General features: G+C 39.4%; 1 protein-coding gene across 6 annotated transcripts in view; it reads right to left on the bottom strand.

Annotated features, from left to right (window-relative positions):
• The window catches only part of tmem181 (transmembrane protein 181), a 171,510-nt gene that overhangs the window by 71,923 nt on the left and 72,645 nt on the right, over nucleotides 1-26,942 (bottom strand). For 5 of the 6 annotated variants that reach the window (XR_011355951.1, XM_069932165.1, XM_069932170.1 and 2 more), the window contains 3 exons: nucleotides 26,094-26,215; nucleotides 13,458-13,580; nucleotides 3,310-3,390 (listed from right to left, as the gene is read on the bottom strand). Coding sequence is in view for 5 of the 6 variants with exons in the window: in XM_069932165.1 (XP_069788266.1) it covers nucleotides 3,310-3,390; nucleotides 13,458-13,580; nucleotides 26,094-26,215 (326 nt within the window). In the remaining variant the exon portion in view is untranslated. The remainder of the gene's footprint in view (nucleotides 1-3,309; nucleotides 3,391-13,457; nucleotides 13,581-26,093; nucleotides 26,216-26,942) is intronic. The other variant, XM_069932168.1, reaches the window with a different exon arrangement.

The raw sequence follows: 26,942 nt of genomic DNA, 5'->3' as shown, positions 1-26,942 counted from the left end.
TTATGTTCCACTTTGGTTAGATGCATTTCCTGCACAAATGCTATATCTATTTTTTTCTTTTTTCAGTAAATTTCATAGCCTCTTCCTTTTAATTTGGTTATGTATTCCATTAATATTTATAGTCATATAATTCAACATGGCCATCTCATATCCTGTGTACACCTCATTTCCGCTTCCTCACCACCACCATCCCTCTTTTCCCTTTTTAAATTCAATGTATGACAACACATTTAAAACATAAAATACTCCAACAATTATTCCCACATCCAATATTCCCTTAGCCCCAAATGTGCCCCCCCTCTCTGAGTTGCCCTTATCCCTTGTCGGGCAACCACAACTTCGCTCTCCATTTGGATTGAGAACCCGCTCGCAAGCGTCAACTGATTTCGCAGTGACGGTTATTTTCTCCAACCCAACACCCCCCCGAAAATACTTTTTTTTTTACACATATGACAAAGTTCACCCTCTTTTTTCCCCCTTACTTTCTTTCTTCCTTCTCTTTCCTTTCTTTAGTTCTTACATATACATTGTTTTTACATCTTTATATATATTTTATCGCCATTCTTCATTCTTATTACATCTCTTCATCTCTCCTTCTGTCCTGCAAACACTCTGTGAATTCTTGTGCTTCCTCCTGATCCGAGAACAGTCTGATTTACTCCCCAGGTATAAATATTTTAAGCACAGCTGGATGTCTTAACATGAATTTATAACCTTTTTTCCATAGGATCGATTTTGCTGTATTAAACTCCTTCCTCTTCTTTAAGAGTTCAAAACTTATGTCTGGGTAAAAAAATATTTTTTGACCCTTGTATTCCAATGGTTTATTATCTTCTCTAACTTTATTACTTGCCCGCTCCAGTATATTTTCTCTTGTTGTATATCTCAAAAATTTTACTAAGATGGATCTTGATTTTTTTTATGTATCTGCGGTTTCGGAGCTAGAGCTCTGTGTGCCCTTTCTATTTCCATTTCTTCCTGCATTTCTGTCGTTCCCAGGACCTATGGGATCCATCCTTTTATAAATTCCTTCATATCTGTGCCTTCTTCACCCTCCTTCAGGCCCACTATTTTTATGTTGTTTCGCCTACTATAATTTTCCAACATATCAATTTTCTGAGATAACAACTCTTGTCTCTTTAATTTTTTTTGTCACTTTCTTCCAATTTTCCTCTTAAATCGTTTACTTCAATTTCTACAGCCGTTTCTCGTTCTTCCACATTTTCTACTCTTTTCCCTATTTCTGTCATGACTAGTTCTAATCTTTGCATTTTATCTTCTGTTCTTTTCATTTTTCTTTTAATTGCACTAAATAACCATTCTTTAAATGCTCTCATTTGTTCTTCACAAAAAGCTTTATCTATATTCTGTCCATCTGTTTTACCTTCTATTTCTCTGTAAAGATCTTGGTCTTCTTCTTCCTCTTCTTCTGTGTCTGTACCTGTGTTTGTGTCTTCTTCTTCTCTTCTTTGTATCTATGTCTCTTCTGATTTTCCTGATGAGTTGCTTGTATCACTTTGTCGGGCCTCTTCTTGCTGGGCCTCTTGTAGTTCACCCCGTCAACTTTCTTTCTTACCTGGTATCTCACTCCCTTTTCTGCCACCTTTCTCATCTTCCAGCTGAGAGCCCTGGTGTCGGGCGTCCCTCAGCTGGTCGCGCCGTAGTTGCTCCTCGGCTGAGACCCCTCCCGTCGGTGTTTTCTTTTACCTTTGATTGCGCACTGCTCATGCGCAACTCCTCGCGCATGTACAGTTGCGCACTTTTGTTTGGCTCAGAGAGCCATTTTTGAGGTCCAGCGGTCGGGGGGGGGGGTTGCTCCACATGGCTGGCACCAACCTCGGAGAACAGACATTCTTCATGACCACGACTCCCTGTTCCTTCATGCAGGTAAGGCCTTCTTTCTTTTCCAATGACTTCTCTTCTTTTTTTCCCGTTGTTTTTACTTCTTCCTTCTTGGGTGCCATCTTCTCTGCAACTTTATCTTTTATTTCTTATATTTTATATTTGTTGAACTTTGTCTTTTCTTGACATTTTTTCTTTTTTTCTGGAGAGGGCTGGTTTTACCCTACCGGCCACTACTCCATCACGTGACTCCCCCCAAGTATAAAGATTTCTGAAGGTGACATAGATAGGGTAGTGAAGAAAGCAAGGGGCAGCACAGATAGCAAAGTGGTTAGCACAACACACAACTTTTTTAAAAACCTTATTATTAGTCAGGGAATCAAACTACTTGTAGTTTTTAGCTGCGTCCTTCTCAACACCTGTGTCATGGAGGTAATTTCCTTCTTAACTATTTGTTGAACTTGCCTAGTAATATTTTATGATTCATGCACTAGAAAACTTCGATCCCTCAGAACTTAACTCACTTGCAATATCTCACCATTTAAATAATTGTCTTTTTGATTCCTCTTAGCAAAGTACATGACCTCACACTTGTCCACATTAAACTCCATTTTCCAGGTTTTGGTTCACTCACTCTATCTATATCCTGTTATAGATGCGCATAATCTTCCTCACAATATGCCCCTCTCCTATTTTTGTGTACCAGAAAATGTACACACCTTATGCTTGGATTCTTTCTCCAGGTCACAAGTATAAATAATAAACAATTGTGGACCAAGAATTGACCCTAGAGTTACTTCCTTCCAGTTTGAAATGTACTCATTTATTTTAGCTGTTTTCTACAGGACAGCTGGTTTTAAATCCATACTAACACATTCTCTCTGATACCATGGACTTTTAATTTGTACACCAACATCTTATTGAGGTACCATATCAAATGGCTTTTGTAACTTTAAATAAGCTAAACCTACACGTTCCCTTTTATCAACTCTCTGTTAAATTCTCAAAGAACTCGAGGAATTTTGTGATAAGCGATTTACCTTTCACAAAACCATGTTGAATAGGTTTGATTATATTCTGTTTTATAATTATCTATTTTCTCTTTGATCCTTGACTCTATATCTTGCCAGTAGATGGGTACTTGATGGTTATAGAGTCATACAACATGGAACAGGTCCCTCAGCCCAAATTGCCCACGTATAGCAAAATGGCATTCTGGCCTGCATTTGGTCTATATCTTTCTAAGCCTTTTCTATCCATATATTTGTCCAAATGTCTTTTGAAATTGTATTTGTACCCACTTCTAGAGCTTCTTCCATTCCAGATACAGTAAACATGGATTGGAGGGCATACATCTGTGCTGGATGACTCCAGTTTCATTTTTGATGTTAAGAAGGAACTTAAATATTAGTATTCAATACATAGTCACTCACAAAACTCACAAGTTCTGGCATATATTATACTTACTGTGACCATGAAAGTGAAAACTACGAAGATAAATCGGAACCAGATTTCCACTTGTGAAAATGAGGCATTATACATCTTCAGCTGTGAACAGAAAACATAACACCAACATTAAACAAGAAAGAGAGAGTCTCCATAATTATTAAACTTACTTTGATTTGAAACACCACAAATGGGTTTGCTGCATAGGAGAAGGGAAAATCACTATCGGAGAACTTTAGTGACAGGGGATTCATTTGGGAGGGGAGTTAATACAGACTCCATATAATATTCTCGGGGATATTGTACTTTGGAGGATAATAGCCACACAGTTAGTGCAACACTATTAAAGTGCCAGCAACTCTGGTTTGAATCCGACACTGTCTATAAAGAGTTTGTTTGTTATCCTCATGACTTTCTGTTTTACATTCCCACAATGTGGGGTTTAGAAATTAAAACTGGAAATTTAAGTTTATTTGTCATATTACATCTGGTACATTGATAAAGGTTTTCTAAATTATAATTTGGAGATACAGCAAGGTATCTGGCCCATGGGCCCGTGCCACCGAATTACACCAACATGACCAATTGCCATTCTAACCCATACATCTTTGGAATGTGGGAGGAAGCAACACCCAGAGAAAACCCACGTGGTCTCGGAGAGAACGTACAAATGCCCTACAGACGGTGGCTGATATGAACCCCTGTCCCTGGTGCTGTAATAGATTGCACTAACTGCTATGCTAACTGTGCCATCTTGCATTTAATGAGCATTCTAACAAGTTCACTCTAACAATCATACTGCTGTATGAAAAACAAGAGCATAATTACAAAGTATAGAGTTACAATGAAAAGAAAGATCAATGAAAAGAAAGAAAAGCAATGGCAGCTTGACAGCACTTTTATGGGATTTATTCAGGACCCTGACAGCTGCAGGCAATAAGCTGTCTTTATGCCTGTTATAGAATCATTGTCATATAGTATGGAAATAGGTCTAGCTTGTCCACGCTGAATACCGTGCCCTCCTGCTTTAGTCTATACCCTCCAATCCCATCCTTCCCAAGGTGTTTGTTTTTTAAAAGAGGAAACTAGCTAACCTGACAACCATTTTGCTTGGCAGCTTGTTCCATATGCCCACCACTTAAGAATTCTCCCTTAAAGGACCTTTTAAATCCCACCACCCTCACCTCATAGTTATGCCCTCTTGTCTTAAATACTCCTACTCCGGGAAAAAACTGTTACTATTCACCTTATAAATGCCCATCATGATTTTATAGACTTCAGTAAGATCCTCCCTCTACCACCAATGCGTCATGGAAAACAGGCCTAGTCCTTCCATTTTCTCATGATAACTCAGTTTCTCTAGGCCTGGCAACAACTTCATAAATCTCTTCGTTACCCTTTCCAACTTTATAACATCCTTCCTATGAATGAGGTAACCAAAATTGCACACAATATTCCAAGTGTATAATTTCAACATGACATCCCAACACCTGTATTCAATGCCCCAACCAATGAAGCCAAGCATCCCAAATGTTCTCCACTACTTTTTCTACCTATAATGCCACCTTCAAAAGGTTATTTACCAGCACCCTGCTCCACAATATTCTATGGGGCACTGCCATTACCAGAGTTAGTCTTGCCTTGGTTTGACTTACCCAAGCTGAACTGCATCTCCCATTCCCAAGCCCAGTTCACCCTGATCTAGATTTCACAGCAAGTGAAATACAACCCAAAACAGTGGTAATATATCTTTACCCCTATGGACACTGCAAGACCAGCTGAGTTCCTCCAGCATCTCTGTGTTTTGACTAGATCCCATAGCAAACCCAGGTAACCTCTTTCACTGTACCCTGCAGCATGCATTTTCATGTCATCAGAAAACTTTCTCACCTTGAACATCCTTAGCCAAATCATTTATATATTGTTACAGAGTTCTGTGTTGTGTATTGAGCTATGTATGATGTGGTTTTATGTTAAAAAGTGACAATTTGCCTTTGAGAGCCAAGGTGAAGGTGGACTGCAGAGAGTGGGAGATGGACTAGGCATGTGCAGATGATCTAGAAATTTCTGGACTTGGAAGACAAACCACCACTGGGTGTGGCTGTGAAGTGGAAGGAGGCCCAAGCATGAGTCATTGTCTGGAAGGCAGTTTAGAATGTTGGGCATTTTAAAAGGGATGAACATTCCAAAGGCAGCCAGAAGGATCTGGACCAAGCCATTGTTCCTCTCTCTGCGTAACACAGGAAGACAACTTCGAATTTTGTGCTCTCTCTCTCTCAAAGATCTTTTTGCTTCAGTTTACTGAACAAACTGAATTTTGTTTATGATCTTTGCTTCGGTTAAGATCAAAGTTTTGAGAGTCTTGTGTGTTTTGTGTTTGTTTTGTGTCTAAGTTTTTCTGTAGGCTGGTTGGAAATATAACTTTGACTTTAATTACATATGTTATAGTTAGGCTGGGGAATTTATTAGTTTTACACTGTTATAGAAATTTGCATAGTAACTAGTGGGCATTGTTATAAAAGGGGAGGATTTTGAATTAAAGTTTGAAGGTGAATTTTTGTTAATAAAATAATTGTTCATCTTTACCCCTGTGTGATATGCCTTCTTTGTGGTTGCTGGTTTGATCTTGTAACAGTATATTTACTAAAAGGAAGGGTCATAGTACTGAACCTGAGGCATTCCACTAGTCATGATCCTCCAGTCTGAAAAACCACCATTCTCTGACTTGTATCAATAAGCTACTGTTTTTTTTAATATACAAGTTGGCTTCCTATCCCTTGTACCCTAACTTTCCATACCAACTTATCTTTATTAAAATCCATCGCATCAACTGCCTTAATCTCAACTATCCTCTTTGTCACCTCTTAAAAAAACATTATCAAGCATGCAAGACACAATTTTATATCACAAATTGTGTTGAGCAGCATGGTTGGTGTAGTAGTTAATGCAATGCTATTAAGTGCCAGTGGTCTGTTTTCAAATCTGCTGGTATGAGGAATTTGCACATTCTCTTCATGTCTAAGTGGGTTTCTTCCCATGATCCAAACACATACACAGTTAGCAAATTAAAGATCACATGGGTGTATTTGGGCAGTGTGGCCTCGTGAGCCGGAAGGGCCTTTTACCATGCCCTGCTGTATCTCCAAATAATTTTTTTTTAAATCCATGAAGACTTTCATTAATGTTCCTCTGGCCATCCAAATGTTGATAGAATATCTTTTAGAATCTTCTTCAGTAGTTTCCCTGCTGCTGATGTCACATTAATAGGCCTGAAGTTGCATGGATTATCCTTGGAATCTTTTTTTAAATAACTGTACAACATTTGCCATTCTCCAGTCCAAAACTTCTCCTGTCCTCAGCACCAAGTTAAAAATACTTATCAAGACCTCAACAATTTCCTTCTTGCCTCCCCACAATGTTCTGGGAAGCACTAAGGACTGGATCGACCTAAACTAAACTTTATGTATCTTTATCTTTGCTATGTAAAGTACACTGTTTGACCTGCTGAGTTTCTCGAGCATTGTATTTTTATTCTTGTCAGTGATGGGCAAACTATTGGAGAGGAACCAATAGTTCCTCTATTGATGCAGACATGCCCTAGGCTATTTTTAGTTACCTCCCCATCTCCCAGTCCAGTTTATCCTGCTCCACATTAAACACATTCAAAAAATATTCATCTAAGATCTTCTCCAATTCCTTTGGCTCTACACATAGACCCAACCTGATGCTTAATGGGACATATTATTTCCCTCATTACTCTTTTGTTCTCAATAAATTTATAAAATCTTTTTGTATTCACCTTTACACTGTCTGCCAAAATCTCCTTATTTCTCTCTTTTCTATGTTTTTGCATTCTTTACACTCCTCAAGAGATTCCTTCAATCCTGTATGCCTATATCTGATATCTGTGCCTCTATATCTCTTGTTCACCAGGGTTCGTCTACATTGCGATTCCTGCCCTTGACCTTACTAGGAATATGTTTATTTTGGACCTTCTTTATCACATTATTAAGGACCTCCTATTTGGCAGACATACTTTTACTGTCTAACATTTGCATCTACGATTGATCGAACTCTTCCTCCCTCACAGCCCATACCACCCAATTTTTCTTCAATCTATGTGACTATCCAAGAGTCTTTTAAATGTGCCTATTGTACCAGCCTCCATCTCCAATCTTGGCAATGCATTCCTGGCACCCACCACTCTTTGTGAAAAAAATTTACCTCTGACGTCTCCCCTAAACTTTCCTCCACTCAATTTAAACAGATGTCCTCTGCTATTGACCTGGGAAGAAACGCGGTGGCTATTCATCTCATAAACTAATTTAGCCTCATAAGGCAAGACCTACCCCTCATAAAGCCATCCCAACTATCTCTGAGAAGTCTATGCTTCTCTAAATGCTCATAAATCCTGTCACTAAGAATCCTCTCCAAGTTTGTCCATCACTGACAAGAATAAAAATACAATGCTCGAGAAACTCAGCAGGTCAAACAGCGTACTTTACATAGCAAAGATAAAGATACATAAAGTACACTGTTTGACCTGCTGAGTTTCTCCAGCATTGTGTTTTTACTTCAATCACAGGGTCTGCAGACTTTCATGTTTTACTACTGACTTAAGACTCACTGGTCTAAAATTCCCGCTTAACCTTTCTTCAACAATGTGACTACATTTGGCATTATCCAACCCTCCGGTATCTCTCCTGAGGTCAGGGAGGATGCAAAGATTATTGCCAATGCCCCAGCAATCTTTTCCCTCTCTTCCTGTAGTAACTTGGGGTATATCCAATCTGGTCCCGGGAACATCCACCTGAATATTTTTAAGAAGATCAGAACTTCCTCTTCCTTAACCTCAAAATGCTCCAGCACATTAGTCTGTTCTACACTGATCTCTCATTCACTGTGGAGAATGGAAGGGGAGGGTTGAAATGGCTTGAAATTGCTGGCATTAAAAAGGGAATTAGGAGATGTCTTAGTGAGCTTAAGGGTGAATAAATGCTCAGAGCCTGATGAGATATATTGCAGATAAATAAGAAAATCTGCAGAAGCTAGTAGCTAGTGCAGTACACAAAAGTGCTGGAGAAACTTAGCAGGTTACCCAGCATTCTTAGGAAGTTAAAAGATAATCAACATTTTAAGCCTGACGAAAATCAAAGAAGGAGCACAGGCTAACAGGCAATAGGTGGATACAGGTGGGAGGGAGGAAGACAAAGCTGAGAAGTGATGGGGAGAGGGCAGAGGGTTAAGAAAGATAGCTTTGTTAGGAGAAAGAAGGTGGTGGGTAACTGGAGGAAGGGAGACAGAAGAATGAGGAAAAGAGATCAAGGAAACAGTTAATGGAAATTGGAGAAACTGATATTGATGCCATCTAGTTGGAAATGTCTAAGATGGATATACATTGTTGTTCCTCTAGTTTGCAGGCTGTATTGCAATATACAGTATATTACAGGCTGCACTAGAAAGTAAATGAAGCCTCAGTGGAGGGCAGCAAACGTGACACCTTTATTCAAAGACAGCAGGAATAAGGTCAGTAACTGCAGGCCAATGAGCCCAAAGTAAATGATAGATAAGTAATTGGAAAAAGTCCTGTTTGCTTTCCCTGGAGCAGAGTGGCTAAGGGAGAATCTGAAAGAAGAATAAAAAATTATAAAAGAGCAGAAAGAGGGTAGATAAAAGAAGCTTTTCCCCATAAAAGGAGTATTTTAGATTAAATTATTCAACTTTGTCAGTGCCAAGTAAAATACAAAGCCAATGAAATAAAATTAGCATCCAACCAGAAGTTTTAAAAAATAGTGCTATGTACAAATAACAAAGTGTGAATAAAAACAAGCACATTCAGCAAACAATTATAAAAGTACTGACAGTGCAGTACCATTCAGCACTGTAATTTAAGGTTCAGCAGGGTCACAACCTCAGGGGAAAAAACTCTTGAGCCTGTAGTTCGAGAGCGAAGGCTCCTGTAACACATATCAGATGGGAGAAGAGTAAAAAGTCTGTAGTTTGGATGTGATGCATTCTTGACGATGCTCTTCACCCTGCCCAGACAGCATTCCTGATAGATGTTCTCAATGGTGGGTAATTGAATGCTGATAATCCACTGGGCAGTTTTCACCACCAGCTTAAGTGCTTTATGGTCCGATACAAGACAATTGCCTTACCACACTGAGATGCCATAGGTAAGTATGCTCTCAATTGTAGAGTCAAAATCCATCAATATCCTGGGGCAGACGTGTACTTCCTTCATGCTCCGCAGAAAATAAAGGCGCTGTTGTGCCTTTTTGATCAGGATGGAGGAGTTCAGGGATCAAGTTAAATCATCAGAAATGTGGACGCCAAGAAATTTAAAGCTTGATATACATTCTATCACAACTCCAATGATGTAAAGAGGGACACAGTATGGCTTCCAGCATGCCTGAAGTCCACAATGATCTCCTTGGTCTTCTGAGTGTTAAGTGCCAAGTTGTTATCAGCATATCATGTAGCCAGGTGCTGGACCTCATACCTATAGGCTGTCTTATTATCCCTTCTGATCAGGCCAACCACTGTGGTGAGATGTGTGAACTTGATTATGGAATTAGAACCATATGCAGGAACGCATTGATAGATGTAATGGGAATACAAGAAAGGGCTCAGCACACAGCCCTGGGGTACGCGGTGTTGAAGATGAGAATGGAAGAGAAAAGACCGCCTAATTTAACAGATTGGGTTGTTAGTCAGAAAGATCCAATTACAGGGGGATGAGCTGATATCAAGCTGACGAAGTTTGGAAATCAGTTTGGAGGGAATCACAGTATTGAATGATGATCTAAAGTAAATGAACAGCATTCTAAGAGTTGGAGTTGTCCAAGTGGTTCAAGGCAGAGTGAAGTGCTGAGGAAACAGTTGACTTGTTGATATTATAGGCAAATTGATGAGAGTCCAGAGTGATGGGCAAACAGAATTTCAAATGTGATAAAACCAGCAATGATGGGGGTGAATGCAACTGGATGGAAGTCATTCAGACTTGTGGCAGTGGGGCACTTTGGCACTGGCACAATGGTGGCATTCTTGAAGCTTATGGGAACAATCTGTCCCTGGGCCAGGGACAGATTGAAAATGTCCGTGAAGACCCCAAGTATAAACAACTAAAGGCCATAAATTTATGGTAATAGGAAAGATTGAGAGGGTATCTAAGGAAGAATATTTTCACCCAATTTTACAATCTCCAATCTGACGAGGTTATAAAAGAAGGCACTCTCACAACATTGAAGTATCCAGATGAATTGCTAAGGCAGAGTAGACCAAGGACTAAATGGTGGTAAATGAGATAAGAGTTGATAGGAAATTGAAGGCCAGCATGGACATGATAGACTGTATGACTGACTCAAAACAATATGAGACACTTGGATTTTTGAAGAATCCCATTTAGTTAATATACCTATATTAAAATCTAGTTACTATGATGACATTTTGATAGGTCTAAATGTTGAAAGGATTGTCATAATATAATTGGAGATGAAACTAAGTCATAACACTATTAGAAAGATGCAATTGTACTGGAGAGGACAAAACATCAGGACATGTCATCAGGACATAGCCTGGGATGGAGTATTTCAGTTATAAGAGATTGGATGCAGGTAAAATTTATTTTCCAAGTGGAGAAGGCTGAGGGGTGACATGATAGATGTATACAAAATTATGAGGGAAGATAAATAGTAAAAATCTTTTCCCCTTGATGTGCATCTAAAACAATGGGCACAAGTTGAAAGGTTGGAAGTTTAGAAAGGATCTGAGGAAGAGGTTTTTTCACAGCAAGTGGTTGGAATCTGGAACATTAGATAAGAAGGTGGTGGTGTCAAGGATCTAATATTTCAGAAGTTCTTGATTTGCCAAAGCATAGAAAGCATCTTAAATCTACAATGTTTAAAATTCTATAACATTATAAAATTATAATAAGAATTAAAGAAAACACTAAGGCATTCTAACTTATATGAAAAACAGGAGTGAGGACAAAGGGGGAAACGTGATGGAGGTGGAGGAGATAAGGGAGGAGGTCCTTCATGAATACTTTGTTTCAATGTTCACCAGGGTGAGGGTCCTTGAAGAATTTTTCAGGAAAGAATTTACAAGCATTTAGAGAAGCATAATCTTATTAGGGATTATCAGCATAGGTTTGAGGGGCAGGTTGTTGAGGAGGTGATAAAACAGACTGAAGAGGGAAGAGCAGTGGATTTCAGTAATGCATTTGACAAGATTCCACACGATAGGCTCATCCATAAAGCATGGGATCCATGGAAACCTGGGTGCGTGGATTCAGAATGGCTATCTGAAAACAATGAGTAGTAGTAGGTGGAGTATATTCTGACTGAAGGTTGGTGACTAGTGGAGTTACACAGGGATTTGTCCTGGACCCTTGTTCTCTGTGATCTTTATAAATGACTTGTATGAGGAAGTGGAAGGGTGGTTTATTAAATTTGCAAGTGAGATTTTAAAAAATGGAGGTGTTGTGGATAGTGTAGAGGGTTGTCTATAGTCTACAATGGGATACAGACTGGATGCAAAGTTAGGCAGATGTGACAGATGACATTTAATCTCGATGAGTGTGAAGTGGTACTCTTTGAAAGATCAAAAGGAAAGGTGGAGTACAAGATTAATGGTAAAATTCTTGTCCAAGTCCATAGATCCCTCAAAGTTGCCAAACAAGTTGACAGGAGAAGGCATATGATGTGGTGGCCTTCATTATACAGGGGAGTTCAAGTGCCTTAAAGTAATGTTGCTGCACTATTAAACTCTGGCTAGACCTCACTTCAGAGAGTTTTGCGTTCACTTTTGGTCCCATCAGGAAAGATGTTCAGTAGTTGTTTTAGAAAGGTGCAGGAGAGATTTACCTGGATGCTTCCTGTATTAAAGAATGTCTCAAGAGGAAAGGTTCAGCAAGATGATGCTTTTCTCTTTGGAGTGATGGAGGATGAAAGGCTACTTAATGGAAGTATACAAGATTATGAGGGTATAGATGGAGTGGGCAGCCACCCAGGGCAGCAATAGCCAGCATCAGAAGACATCTGTTTAAGGTGAGTGGAGGAAAGATCAGCCGAGATGTCAGAGGTAGGTTTTTATTTTACAGTGAGTGGTGGGAATCTGGAGTAGTGGTTGAGAGTGATACAATAGGAACATTTAAACAACTTTCTGATAGGCACATTGATGGAAGAAAAATGGGAGTTTAAGAACTGTGAGGGAGGAAAGGGTTGGATTGATTGAAGAGTAAGTTTATATAGGTAGAACATTGTGGGCCAAAGGGCCTGTATTGTACTGTTCTATGTCTATTGTGGTCTATACCACATAAAGCTAAGGTACAGGTAGCTAATAAAACATAAAAAGCAACTTCAAGATCATCTTGTCAAGAAATCGCAGAAAAATTAATCAAGATAACAGGAGTGGCCTTCACGAATGACCCGGACCTATATCTATTAGGTAATTTCATGGAAATAAGTGACAAATTGACCAAATATCAAATCACATTTATAAAAATAGCACTGGCTGTCTTGTTTTTGTTTGTTGTGTTTGTGAGAAAAAGTTTAATACATTGTACAGGTACACAATCCTTTATCCGGACATCTAAAATCCAGAAAGCTCCAAAATCCGGCAAGTGGAGAGAGAGATGGCAGCGCGAGTCGGGTGGGCGAGGGGGAGAGACCAGCAGCGCGAGTTGGGCAGGCGAGAGACCAGCAGAGCAAGTCGGGTGGGCAAGATGGGGGAAGACAGCAGCGCGACTGGAAGGGGGTGGGGGTGGATACGGCAGCACAATTTGGGTGGTCTTAAATCTGACTTTCTGAAATCCAGAAAAATCTGAAATTCAGAACACACTGTCCCCCAAGGGTTCCGGATAAAGGATTGTGTACCTGTACATTTAAAATGTTACTGTGTAAAGCAACTTCAGATCATGTAGCTGTTGAGAACTTCATTTGCCAGTCTAAAGATCTCTTCTCAGGATAGACAATTCCAGAAGTAGATGGAAATAGTGAAAAAATATGAAAACTGCATATTTCATTTTAATACCTTTGAACACTATAACTAAATAAGGGATTTTTGAACCATACATTTGTTTATGCGGGTAAAGACAAAAGGATTTAAATGCATTAAACTTAGTGGAAAGTAAAAATCAAAGTTTCAAAAACAGATGGTATACTTACAGTAAAATTGACATCCTTTATGGGAAACTCAGAGTTTGCTAGATTGTAAAATGTTACAGTGATCACATACTCTGTGTAGTTCAGATAACCGAGATGTAACACGATTATTTCATCACAGAACCGCTTTAAAATAAAATAAAAATGCTGATTAGTAACTTTCTCACAAAACCAAACTATAATATTGTTGTATATGTAAAAAACTGATGATAGCTGATATGATATACATTATACATCATACTGTTATCACTTTTGGCCATATTTATATTTAAATGGAATACTGAAGATGCAAATTCTATTAGTAAAATTAACAAGAAAAAAATACATGGAAGCTGGAAACCTGAAATGCTGGAAATAGAGAGGCAGCATCTGTGAGGAGACAGATGGGTTATGGGTTGCATGGCCTCACAGCCCCAGCAATCAGGTGATCTGAGGCAAACATGCAAAACTGAAGGGAGAACCACAAAGTGATCGCCCAATTTCTCCACATGAAAAGACAAAATCTCAGCATAAAATCAAAGATTCTGACAAAGGATATTTCATGTAAAACATTAACTCCAAAAATACAAGTAAATGGGAACAGGGGTGGATTTAGTTAATTTAGCTGCTCCCAACTCCTTAACTCCTGTGCCTGCTCCCATAACCCTCAATTCTTCGATCTTTAAAATATTTATCTATTGCTACCTTAAGTAAGTCTCATGACCTGTTCCCCACCACCCTCAGGAGCAGAAAATTCCATAATTGTTACTGTCTGCATGAAAAAAATTCTATGTACCTCAGTTTTAAATGAGAAACCCCTTACTTTGTAGCTGTTCAAGGCTCTACCACTGGTGAAAATATCCCGAGATCTAAACTATCTACACCTATCAAGCCCTCAGCATCTGTGGATTTCTTCTAAACTCCAAGGATTACAGACCCAAACTGTACTGTCTCTTTTATAAGACAACCCTCCCATTGTAAGAATTGGCCTTGTGAATCTCATTTGGCCTGCTTCTAATGGTGGTATTGTTACGAGTCCAGAGGACCCCAAAACTCAGCAGCAATAGATATGGACCATGACAAAGGGTAACAAACAAAAGTAGGTTTTAATTATCTTTGAACATGAAAACAGAATCAAATTTTAACTTATATTTATTGACTCACTTATCCCCCTTCTAATTCTATGCACATGTGTGTGTGATGTGTGTGTAAGTTCAGCAAAGTTCTTTGGTTCACAGTCCAATCTCACTGGTTGCAGGCAATGCTTATATTGTGCACAGAAGTTAACATTAATAAAGTTCACCAGGCTTTCTTCTTTTCTTCTTTGGCTTGGCTTCACGGACGAAGATTTATGGAGGGGTATGTCCACGTCTGCTTCAGGCTCATTGGTGACTGACAAGTCCGATCAGGCTTTGGTGCTTAACAAACAGGTAAATGGTTACCCCTCAGAAGGGTTTTCAGAGAGAGAGTTTTTCTTGTTGCAGGACATCCACAACTGATTCCTTTTTAATCAGCCACTCCAGTGTCTTGCTGATGAAACTTGTCCCCTTCAGGGTTCTCCAGATGATTACCACTTTCTTTCAGGTCACCACAGAATTTCTTTCTGTTTCTCCTATTCCAAGGGAAACATCAGACAGCCAGTCCTCTCCTTTGACCAGGCCGTCTTCCAAAGCTTGCCAGCTTGTCCCTCTGGAACTGATGTGTGTGTCTCTCTCTCCTCTCTCTCTCTCTCTCTCTCTCTCACACACACACACACCCTCCCTCCAACTCTCAGAGCAACCTGTTTTTTTCTGCTCTCAGCCTGCAAAGATCACATGACATTCCAGACAGTAAATGCTCTATTCCAGACAAAGCTGCTACTGCCTGTTGTAACATTTGTTGCCTTTTGCAAATAACAGTCCACCATGAGACTGAGCACTCTTGCAAAAGCTCCTGCAAAAGTTCTGTGTTTTAAAGTGTTTGTGTGTGACCTGCTCTAAAAAACTTTTACCAATTTATCTCCCAAACACATATACTTTTTCCAGGTTAAGGGACTAAAACTGAAAACAATATTCCAGATGTGGCCTCATCAACATCCAGTATAATTGGAACAAAATTTCCCTTTTCTTAAACACCATCCCCTTTGCAATAAAGGGCAACAAGCTGTTTAAACTACATGTACTTCTTGGACCTGCTTACTAATGTTTTTGATTTGTGCACTAAAACACCTGCATACATCTGAACTTCATACATTGCAGTCTCTATTCATTGATATAATAATTTACAATTTTAATGCATTCATAACCCATTACTGAATCACAATGTCCTCATCACAATATGCCTATCTCCATACCATTGGCAACCTTGGATACCTCTTCCAAGTTACTTAAGTACATAAACAGTACAGCAGAAGAACAGGCCCTTCACCTTACATGTCTGCCCTAAAAATAATGCTCCAGTTAAAGTAAAATGCTGCTACAGGTACATGATACAGATCCTTCTATTCCCTGCATATTCATGCACCAGTTAAGACATTTACATATTATAGTGCCTCTTTGTCCTCTAGAGAATTTTCTTCCACCCCAGATAGAAATATTTTCAGGATTGCCAGGTAGACCCAATTCCTTTATTTCTTAGGAAAGGCAGCCAACGTGCTGAAAGACCCATCACGTCTCCTTAAGAGGGTTAAGAGTGTAGAAGCTTGCACAAATAAGCTTAAAGACAGTTTCTTCTGTGTAGCTATCAGGCTCTTGAATTAACCCCATAACAGTGATCTTAATCTGTTCTTGCTTGGTGCTAATAGATCTTCCTTTTCACTGTAATCTTATACTCTGTAAATGGTGTTCCCCACATGGCTATATAAATGTTGATAATGTTAGTATTCACAGAAGAACCCTCTCGCTGGGTTTGGAGGGGGGGTGGGGTCATGTGATTCTGAAGAAGGAATAGGAGGGAAAAACTTTCTTAAATATGCTGTAGTTAAATCCGGGTAAAAGAGGACTTTTCCCCCTTTGAATTCTGGAGCCCCTCCTCCACCCCACCCCCCCCCCCCCACTCCTCCCCCCCACCTCTCTCTCTAGCTCCTATAGCTGCTGCACTCAGGATTTTTCTCGGTCTTGATATTTTTCAAGGCTGATCAAGACATAACAAGATCTTTGTTGTGGACCTGGTTTCAGAAGAGGGGATCAACAGGCCCACTCTATATGTAGATCCTCCCCCCATTCCGCCATTAATTAAGTCGAAACATCAGAGAACTCTCGCCACCCATCCTGCTGGATCCCCACTCCATAAAACCCAATTAAATTTGACATTTACAAATCAAAGAAAAAGAAAAAAAGGGGGGAAAATTTAAAAAACCCTAAGGGAAAAAAACCCCCAAAAAAGTACCGATAAGATCAGTACTAATTCCCTCTACTGTAAGGGAAGAGGCCCTCGCCACAAGGTAGCACACAGCTATGGAAGGAAAAAGCAAAACGTCCACCTCCCCTGGACAGAAAAGAGATGATCTTAATCAAACAGTTCATTTAAAAGTACGATAAACTTCTTCAAGATCTTTATTCACTTGATCGTCATCAATCTCCATAATCTCTTGATGTTCTGTCACCTGTTGTTCAATTTTCTCTCTCTCTCAAATCGACCTGTCAAATTTTGCTAAGAGCTCTGAGCATCCATACATTGATCTTGCTGAAGATTTATTTGGAAGAGAATTTGAAAATTCTAAAGCTTCATCTTCATCTGCAAAGAATGTGATTGGTTTTTCTCCAGAAAACACTAAGTATGGCTGGGAATCGAAAAGAGAATTTATATCCCCTTTTCCAAAGAATAGAATTTTCAGGATTAAATTCCTTCCTTCTTTTCACAACTGACATACTTAAATCAGCATAAAAAATACCCTGTTATTGGGAGGAGTCACGAGATGGAGTAGTGGCCGGACGGTGAACTCCAGCCCTCTCCAGAAAAGTCGGGAAAAACAAGAGAAAACACAAAGGCACAGAAATAAAAGTTACAGAAAAGTGAGTATAAAGGTGGAAAGAAGATGGCGACAAAAAAAGAAAAGTCGAAAGCAACGGTAAGAAGAGAGGAAGAGAAGACAAAGGAGGAAAAAGGTGAAGGCCTTACCTGTCCGAAGAGGCCCGCTGCGGAGAGAGAAACCCGCTCCCTCAGGTCGGTAAATAATGGACTACAAAAATGGCTCGCAGAGCCGAACAAAAGTGCGCAACCGCGCATGCGCGAAGTTTCGCGCATGCGCGATGCGAATGAAAAAAAACACACCGACGGGAGGGGGAACCAGCTGGGGAGTCGATCTCCACAGCCGGCAACGACAGCTGCAGAACACCTGCAGCAAGAAGAGACCACAGAAGACAATAGAAACAAGATAGAAGAGGAGGAAAGGGCAGCAAAGAAACAACAGATGGCCAACCCAGAGGAAGAAGAAGAGGAAGAGTATGGTGAAATAGAAGAAGAAAAGAGAGGCAAGGTAAAGGATATACTTGCTCTTATTAGAGGATACATGGAATCATTTAGAGAATGGCAAACACAGGAATTTAAGGATTTAAGAAAAAGAATAAACAACACAGAAGAGAAAATAAATAAAATGGAGATGACCTTAACAGAAATGGGAAAGAAAATGGACAAGATGGAAGAGCGGGCAGTAGCAGCAGAAATGGAGGTAGAAGACTTAAAAAAGAAATTGGAGGAATCTAATAAAAAAACTAAAGAGACACAAGAACTACTAGCTCAAAAAATAGATACAATGGAAAACCATAACAGAAGAAATAACATAAAGATAGTGGGCCTTAAGGAAGATGAAGAAGGCAAGAATATGAGGGAGTTTATAAAAGAGTGGATCCCTAAGACCCTAGGATGTCCAGAACTACAGCATGAAATGGAAATAGAAAGGGCACATAGAGTATTGGCCTCTAAACCACAACCACAACAAAAACCAAGATCTATTGTAGTAAAATTCCTAAGATATACTACAAGAGAAAAGGTACTGGAGAAGACAATGGAAAAAGTAAGAGAGGGCAACAAACCACTGGAGTATAAAGGGCAAAAAATCTTCATTTATCCAGATATAAGTTTTGAACTCCTAAAGAAGAGAAAAGAGTTCAATACAGCAAAGGCGATTTTATGGAAGAAAGGGTATAAATTTATACTAAAGCATCCAGCGGTATTGAAAATATTTATTCCAGGACAACAAAACAGACTATTCGCGGATCCAGAAGAAGCACGAAAATTTGCAGAACAATTACAAAAATAGACTGAGGGAGGAAGACGGGTAATGAGAGTTAAAATGATCACGACTGATATGTATGTGGGTAAAGACAAAAATAGACTGAGGGATGAAGACGGGTAATGAGAGTAAAAATGATCACGATTGATATGTATGCAGGTAAAGAGGTATAAGAGTGAATAGAGACAATGAGCATACATGAATGTATCTGTACTTAGAGGAAAATATGGATAGTATAGACAAGAATTAATAAGGGAAGGTAATGGAATAGAGAGAATAAGGAGGGAATTAAAAGAGGGACCTTTGTGACATATGAAAAGTGAAATCTTTTCTGGGGGAGGCGGGGTGGGGGGAAATAGCGGTCACTGCAAAATCAGTTGACGCTTGCGAGTGGATTCGCAAATCCAAATGGAGAGGGGAGATGTGGTTGTCCGACAAGGGATAAAGGACAACTCAGGAGGTGAAGGGGAGATTGGGGATAAATAAGATAGAAATAGGAGAATAAGGAAAATGTTAGATGTTGTAGGAATGTTGTCTTATAAAGAGTTGAAAATAAGAAAACAGAAATGGAAAAGGAGGAAAGGTAATGATGGAAAAACGGAAAGAGAAGATAAACAAAATATAAAAGGGCTACGCTGAACTATATGTCTTTAAATATTAATGGAATACATAACCAAATTAAAAGGAAGAAACTACCAAATTTAAATGAATAAATGTATTCCATTAGAAAAAATAACATATTGGTTAAGAAATAACATTGAAATATTCGAACAAGTATAGGAGCCTTACATTAAATACAATAGCAAAAACCTACCGGGGACAAACATTACCTAAGTTGATGGAAGGAGAAGGAAAGAAAAGAATGGACTCAGTAGAATTTCTGGTGTAATTTGGTTGAATGACAACATTGTCTGACTGGCTTAATGCAACCTAGATTGTATACCTAAAATGGATGAGAGGGGGGGGTGGGGGGGTGGTTTGGGAGGAAAGGGGGGGGGGGAGAAAAAGTCACTGTATATGTGTGAAAAGAAATAGTGTATATCATGGCTAATGTGATTTATGGTGTGAAAAATAAAAAAATTTAAAAAAAAAAAAAAAAAAAAAAAAAAAAAAAAAATACCCTGTTATTTTCCACCACCAATGGACCTTGATGCTTTTGAGCATTTTGAACTGCCAATCTCAATATAATTTCTTTATCTTGATAGCGTAAACATCTAATCAAAATCAAACGTGACGCTTGTCCCGGAAATTTTTTTTTCTACTAGCTCTATGTGCTGTATCCAGCTCAAGTCCATTTGTAAAGTTCTCAGGACCCAGAATTTCTGGAATCCATTTTTTGAAAAAAATTGTTCTTGATTAAGGCCTTCAAAATCTTCAGACAGCCCCACAATCTTAACATTATTCCTGATTTTCCAATACATCAATCTTTTGTAAAAGGTCTTTCCTTTGAACATCCAAAGCCATAAAAGAATCTTCCAAATTGTTAACTGTACCTTTACATTTTTCTACTTCATAGCGATAATCTTGAATATCAATCTTCAATTTTCTGAACTTGTATTTTCACTTCATCAACAACTTCAGTATATTTTGGCTTTTTTTAATAGTTTTTATTTCCTTTTTGACATATTGAAATTGTGCTTTGGCATCAGATCTTAAGATAAAAATTGTACATTCATTTGCTTAGATAACAATTGCATTTGTTGAATAAGAATAGAAGTTTGCTTTTGAACTTCCATACCTTTAATTTCAGCTTCAGGATACTTAAAATGTATTGCTTGAATCCCTTGGGCCAACTGGGCTTCTTTATCAAAATCTTCTCTCTCTGTATTTTGTTCATCTTTTTGTCCTTCTAAATCCCTTGAAGAATGAGCAGATTCAATACCCATTTGACGCTAGTAACCAGCGACTCGGTAGATTCTGCTGTTCCCCATAGGGAAGCAGGCTGATCGATTGTGTGCATGCACAGTTGTTCCTGCGATGTTTAGTGTTCGATAGTCTTCTTCTGGTCTCCTGTGCCATCTTCACCTGGTCCCCAGAAAGGTGGCGCTGGAGTCACATTAATTCTCGCTGTCATAGCCAAAGTAGCTCTAGGAGGGAGAGATACTTGAGTCCAAGGATCCATCATCAAGGTAGGCCCAACTTCTTCAACAATACTGACCTCTTTAACAGCCACTTTCTTTGTTGCTTGTGACTTTCCTTTACTTATAGCCATAGTATGTCAATTGATACACAGTTCATAAAGCTCTTAAATTTAAGAAAAATTTTAAAATTCTATTTTTAGTTGGTTTTTAATTAATTCTGCCGGGAGAGGCGCATTTCCACATCTCCAACCTACACCATCACGCCACGCCCCCTTGAGGCCACCATTCTTGATCCTTGCAAGGTACTAGCATTGAGGTTTCTTTTAAAGCAATCTTTTTGTCCTTCTTTCCCATTTCTGTAGTATACCTCTGCCTCTCAATGTTCTCTTCTTTTTTTAAGGTTCTGAAATTTTTTTTGGCTGTTTTTCCTAAATTTGCTCTGCTTTTCCAGGAGCTCCAGTTTTTCCCTCCTATTCCTTCTTCAGAATCACATGACCCCACTCCCCCCCAAACCCAGCGAGAGGATTCTTCTGTGAATACTAACGTTATCAACATTTATATAGCCATGTGGAGAACACCATTTACAGAGTATAAGATTACAGTGAAAAGGAAGATCTATTAGCACCAAGCAAGAACAGATCAAGATCACTGTTTTGGGGTTAATTCAAGAGCCTGATAGCTACACAATAGAAACTGTCTTTAAGCTTATTTGTGCGAGCTTCTACACTCTTAACCCTCTTAAGAAGACGTGATGGGTCTTTCAGCACGTTGGCTGCCTTTCCTAGGCAGTGCAAGATGTAGATAGAATCCACAGAGGGGAGATAAGCTTGCATTATGTTCTGAGTTGCATTCATTTTCTTCGGTAGCTTCTTCTGATCTGGAGTGGTACAGCTCCCATACCACAATCTAATGCATCCAGCAAGAATACTTTTAATGGTGCACCTGTAGAAGTTGTTGGGGGAGAAGGGGAACCTGTCAAACTTGCTTAATTTTTTTTTAGCTTAGAGATACAGCACAGTAATTGGCTTTTCTGGCCTACAAGCCCACACTGCCCAATTATCCAACTAACTTCATACATCTTTGGAACATGGAAGGTAAAGATAGAGACACTGGTGTCCTTTCTTGACTGTCACATCTATGTGCTTGTCCCAGGTCAGATCATTAGAGATTTTTATTCAATACTTGAAGCTATCTACTATTTTGACTTCAGTGTTATTAATCTGGGCAGAGGTGTGGACTCTGTCTCCTGTTTGAAAGCCAATGGCCATCTCTTTCATTTTATTAATATTGTGTGATAGGTTGTTATCTTGGCATAAGGCCACTAGATTTTAACCTCTTTCCTATTTCATCTCATTGTCATTTGATAGCCCAGTCAATGGCAAATTTGAAGATGGAATTGGAATGGTATTAAGCTGCACAGTCATGAATAGAGAACAGAGGTTCTCAACCTTTTTCTTTCCACTCACATATCACCTTAAGTAATCCCTATGCCATAAATGCTCTGTGATTAGTAAGGGATTGCTCATAGCTTAATAAACTTTTATCAGGAATCTCCTCCAGAACAAAATACACAAGTTTTTCTAACTTTTTTCCCCACAACTCACACCCTCTAATCAATGTAACATCCTGATAAATCGTTTCTATCCCCTTTCCAAAACTTCCACAATCTTTCCGTAATGGGGATTGTTAAATGCCAGATATGTGAATTTTCTGGTTGCTTAAGACTGCACGTCGCATGGATTGGAGAACTAACAGTGAGGCATGCTAATTTTAAACTTGCATATTTTTTGCCTATTTATTTTTTGCTAGTTGCTTGAAGCTGCGGGTTGCTTAAATTCTGGATAATAAGGGTTTTACTGTATATCACAAACAGCAGGGATCCTTACATTGATCTTACAGAACACCATTTTCATATAACACCCTTTCACCAGTACCCTTCTATGGACCAGCAATTCTGAATCCAAATGATCAATTTGCCTTGGATCCCATACATCTATAACCTTCTGGATCAGCTTTCCACAAGGGACCTTGTCAAGCATCTTACTAAAGTCCATGTAGATAACATCCACTGCCCTAGCCTCAGAAACTCCCCAAATATCAATCAAATTTGTAAGACATATCCTGCCCCATACAAAGCCATGATGACTGTCCCTAATCTGACCATGTCTTTTCAAATATGTGCAAATCTTGTCCCTTTAAGTGTCTTCTCAGCTAGTTTAACAATTACTGACGAGGTTCATCGGCCTATAATTTCCTTGATTATCCCTATTTTCCTTCTTGAACAAAGGTAAAACATTGGCTACTCTCACACCTTCCAGTCACCTTTTGTTAGTGAGGTTGCCAAGATCCTTGTCAATGTTCAAGAAATTTCTGCGGCTCCCGGTGGGAGCAGCAGCGGATATTGGGCTCCCAGCGCAGGTGGGAACCTTGTGCTCCCAGCGGCGGCAGTGGACCTTGGGCTCCCGGAGGCAGTGGCAGCAGATCTTGGGCTCCCAGTGGCAGTGGCAGCGGACCTTGGGCTCCCGGTGGCAGCGGCAGCGGACCTTGGGCTCCCGGTGGCAGCGGCAGCGGACCTTGGGCTCCCGGTGGCAGTGGCAGCGGACCTTGGGCTCCTGGTGACAGTGGCAGCGGACCTTGGGCTCCCAATGGTGGCGGGAACCTCGGGAGGGTTTAAACTAGAATGTCAGGGATTGGGAACCAGAGCAGGAAGTGGAGGAATTGAGGGGATGGCAGATGTTATAGCAAGTAAGTCTGAAATGAAGGGCAGGAAGGTACATGTAAATGAACACAATGAGACTGATGGGCTGAAGTGTGTTTAATTAAATACAAGGACTGTTATGTGTAAAGCAGATGAACTTGGGAGCTTGGATCAATACTTGGAATTATGCCGTGGCCATTACAGCGTCTTGGCTGCACGAGGGTCAAGACTGGTAGCTAATGTTCCTGCATTTTGCTGTTTTAGGCTGGGTAAAGAAGGAGGAAAGATGTGCAAGGATGCAGTACTAAACAGGGGAGTGTAGCAGCTGCTCAGGACATAATGCAATGCAATGCAATGTTGACTTCCAAGGATGCTGCCTGAACTGCTAAGTTCATCCAGAATTTTGCGTTTCTCCAGTTTTCCAGCATCTGCAATTCCTCTAATTCTCCTGCTCTTTATCTTGGTACCCAGCAACCTGAATTCATTTTCCTTTATATCCATGTCATTGGTACCAATATGGACCTGAGTGAAGAAGTTTCTCTTCATTTGTGTTCTAATCGTTTCCCCCTTATCCTTAGACCAGTGGTTCTCAACCTTTTTCTTTCCACTTACATACACTTTAAGTAATCCCTATGCCATAAGTGCTCTGTGATTACTAAAGGATTGCTTAAAAATGGAATGTGAGTGGGAAAGGAAGGTTGAGAATCACTGCTCTAGACCAATTTGTTACTGAAATATTTTGCTTTAGAAAACTCGTCATTGGCCCATTTCCTATGGAGTTATGAAACTGTGCACATAATAAGTCAATTAGTGACAATTAAAATAGTAGTTTTCAAACTTTTTCTTTCCACCACGTACAACCTTAAGCAATTCCTTACCAATCAAAGAGCACCTATAGCATAGGGAATACTTAAAGTGGTAGTGAGTGGAAAGAAAAAGGTTGAGAAACACTGCGTCTATGAGCCCTTGTTTTGGACGTCTCCAACATTGAGGATTTTTATCCTGCATCTAATCTTTCTTGTGTAAAATTACAGAAAACAATATACCAAAAAACCCAGAGATCTTCCTCCTAAGTAACATAAAAAACAAAGAATTTGGACTTGATTGGAATGGTGCACAAAAAAGATTTGTTAAGATAGCTCTAGCCGTAGCAAAAAAATGTATTATGTCAACCTGGAAATTAGAAGATAATTTGAGAATACAACAATGGTATATAGAAATGAATAAGTGTATTCCATTAGAAAAAATAACATATAATTTAAGAAATAATATTGAAATATTTGAACAAATATGGGAGCCATACATGAAACACAATAGAGAAAACCTACCGGGGACATCTACCACCTAAAATAACGAAAGGAGAAGGAAATGAAAAGAATTGACTCAGTGGAATTTCTTGTTTATTTTTATTGAATGACAACATTGTTTGACTGGTTTAATGTATCTTAGATATTGTACTTTAAATGAATGGGGGGGAGGTAGGGAGGGTGGGATGGGAGGAGGGAGGGGGGGGAGAAAATGACACTATATATTTGAAAAGGAAAATGTATGTATCTTGGTCAATGTGGTTTATGGTGTGAAAAATAAAAAATTTTTTAAAAAAAATACTGAGGCCCTACTATACTCACTTTATACCCATGATCCCATGGCCAAACAAGTCCCATCTATAAATTTGCGGATGACAGCACCTTCATAGTTAAGATTTCTAACACTAACAATTTGGAATATAAAAGAGAGATAGATGTCTGGTATCAGGTCAACAAGACCAAGGAACTGGTCATAAGCATCCAGAAGAGGGATGAAGCACACTTCCCTATCCGCACTAATAGTGCTGAAGTGGGAGCAGTAGATAGTTTTAAGTTCCTGGAAAAAATGTACATCCCCAGTGTTTTGTCCTGCTCCACCTACGTCAACTCAATGGCCATGAAAGCACACCAGTGCCCCTCCTGCCTCAGAAGCCTGTGGCATCTGTGTCCCTCAACCATTAGTACGAATGCATCTTTGAAAGAATCTTGTCAGGATGCATCACCATGTGGTACAGAACTGATCCACCCAAGTCAACAAGAAACCACAAACCCCTCCCTTCCATTGACGCCATCCATACTTCCCGCTGCTATTGAAAAACAGCCAATTTATGAAAAGATTCATCCCATCTGGCTATTCTCTTCCACTCCTCCCATCAGAAAGAAAATTCACAAGTATGAGATCATTTTCTTTCCTGCTGTTATCAGACTCCTGTATGAACCTGACATGAGTAAAATCATGTTTCCTTTGCTCTAATTGATCTCTTCTTCTAACTCTGCATTTCTGTTGTGTTTACTTGCTGTACTGTGCATGAGATGTCTAGCTAGACTGCTCTAAAAACAAATTTTATGACTGTGCCTTGATACCATGAACTGGAATAATCTCAGTGCGCTGTGATCTGAGAAACAGAGGCTTGTCTCATTTGATATTTTTAATGACATATGTTGCCAGGGCCTCTTTTGAATGAACCTTCAAAAGAGGACCTGGCAAGAACTTTGTACATCAGAATGGATTAGATTTTTGACACCGAAATCCAAAGATTCACACTTTTATAATTGTACCTGTATAAATCTGCTGGATGATTTTCAGTGTTTAACTGAAAGTTCAGTAAGTTACAGTCATAATTAACAATTGATAAAACTTACATTAGGACAGTGAAGAGACCGAGTGTGGTTGTGAGGATGAACCCTGATGTTTGGCACACTGGAGTCTTGCACAACTCCACTTATTGCAACCATCATAGAAACATTTTTCCGGAATTCCATACCTGAAAATCAAATTAAATGATTTAATACTTTTATTCCCAAGACAATAATGCAAATCTGTAGTTTCAACCCAAGCAAAAGTAATACAGCAGCAAATAAAGTCATCTAAATTTACAGATGAATGAATTATCCAAGTACACAACATAATCACAAGAAGGCATCACTATTAATTCCACATGGACCATTCAGAGGCTCATATCAATCCTTGTAACCATTCTGGATCGAATTTCTGTCATTCCAAACCTATTCAAAGTGTATTCAAAGTGTGTGTTATCCTAACCATTATAGTCCAGGCCAAAATCTAGGAAGTTACTTCAAAGATATCTTTTACATTCAGTGTTGAAGCGTAGGCCTTTGCAATTTGATGCCCAGAATTAATGTTGAACTGATAGGAAGACTAGAGTTGTAGCTACTACAAACTCACGAATTCTACTTGCGTTGCCTTTGAAGAAATGTCCATCCACATGAGCTGTAGTCATAACACTGCTGGTCCTTTTGTAGGCAAGACTCAAACTGGATGGCCTCCAAAAGCTTTCAAGAACCCTGGCAATGGTCTCTCCAAGTGACCTTCACTGTTAGTCACATTCAAAATGAAGCACTTTGCTTCCCAAAAGACCCTCCTGGCACAGGTCAATCCATCAAAATGGCCTAGTCATTCCCAGAGCATGCTTTGCTCTGAATTCCACAAAAAAAGTGGTTGGCCACAAGAGCTGCTTCAACAAGCTGTTT

The sequence above is a fragment of the Narcine bancroftii genome, chromosome 4 (assembly GCF_036971445.1).
Source record: "Narcine bancroftii isolate sNarBan1 chromosome 4, sNarBan1.hap1, whole genome shotgun sequence".
Classification (NCBI taxonomy): Eukaryota; Metazoa; Chordata; class Chondrichthyes; order Torpediniformes; family Narcinidae; genus Narcine; species Narcine bancroftii.
The sequence above is the reverse complement of the archived record's forward strand: the minus strand, read 5'-3'. Positions and strand labels throughout refer to the sequence as shown.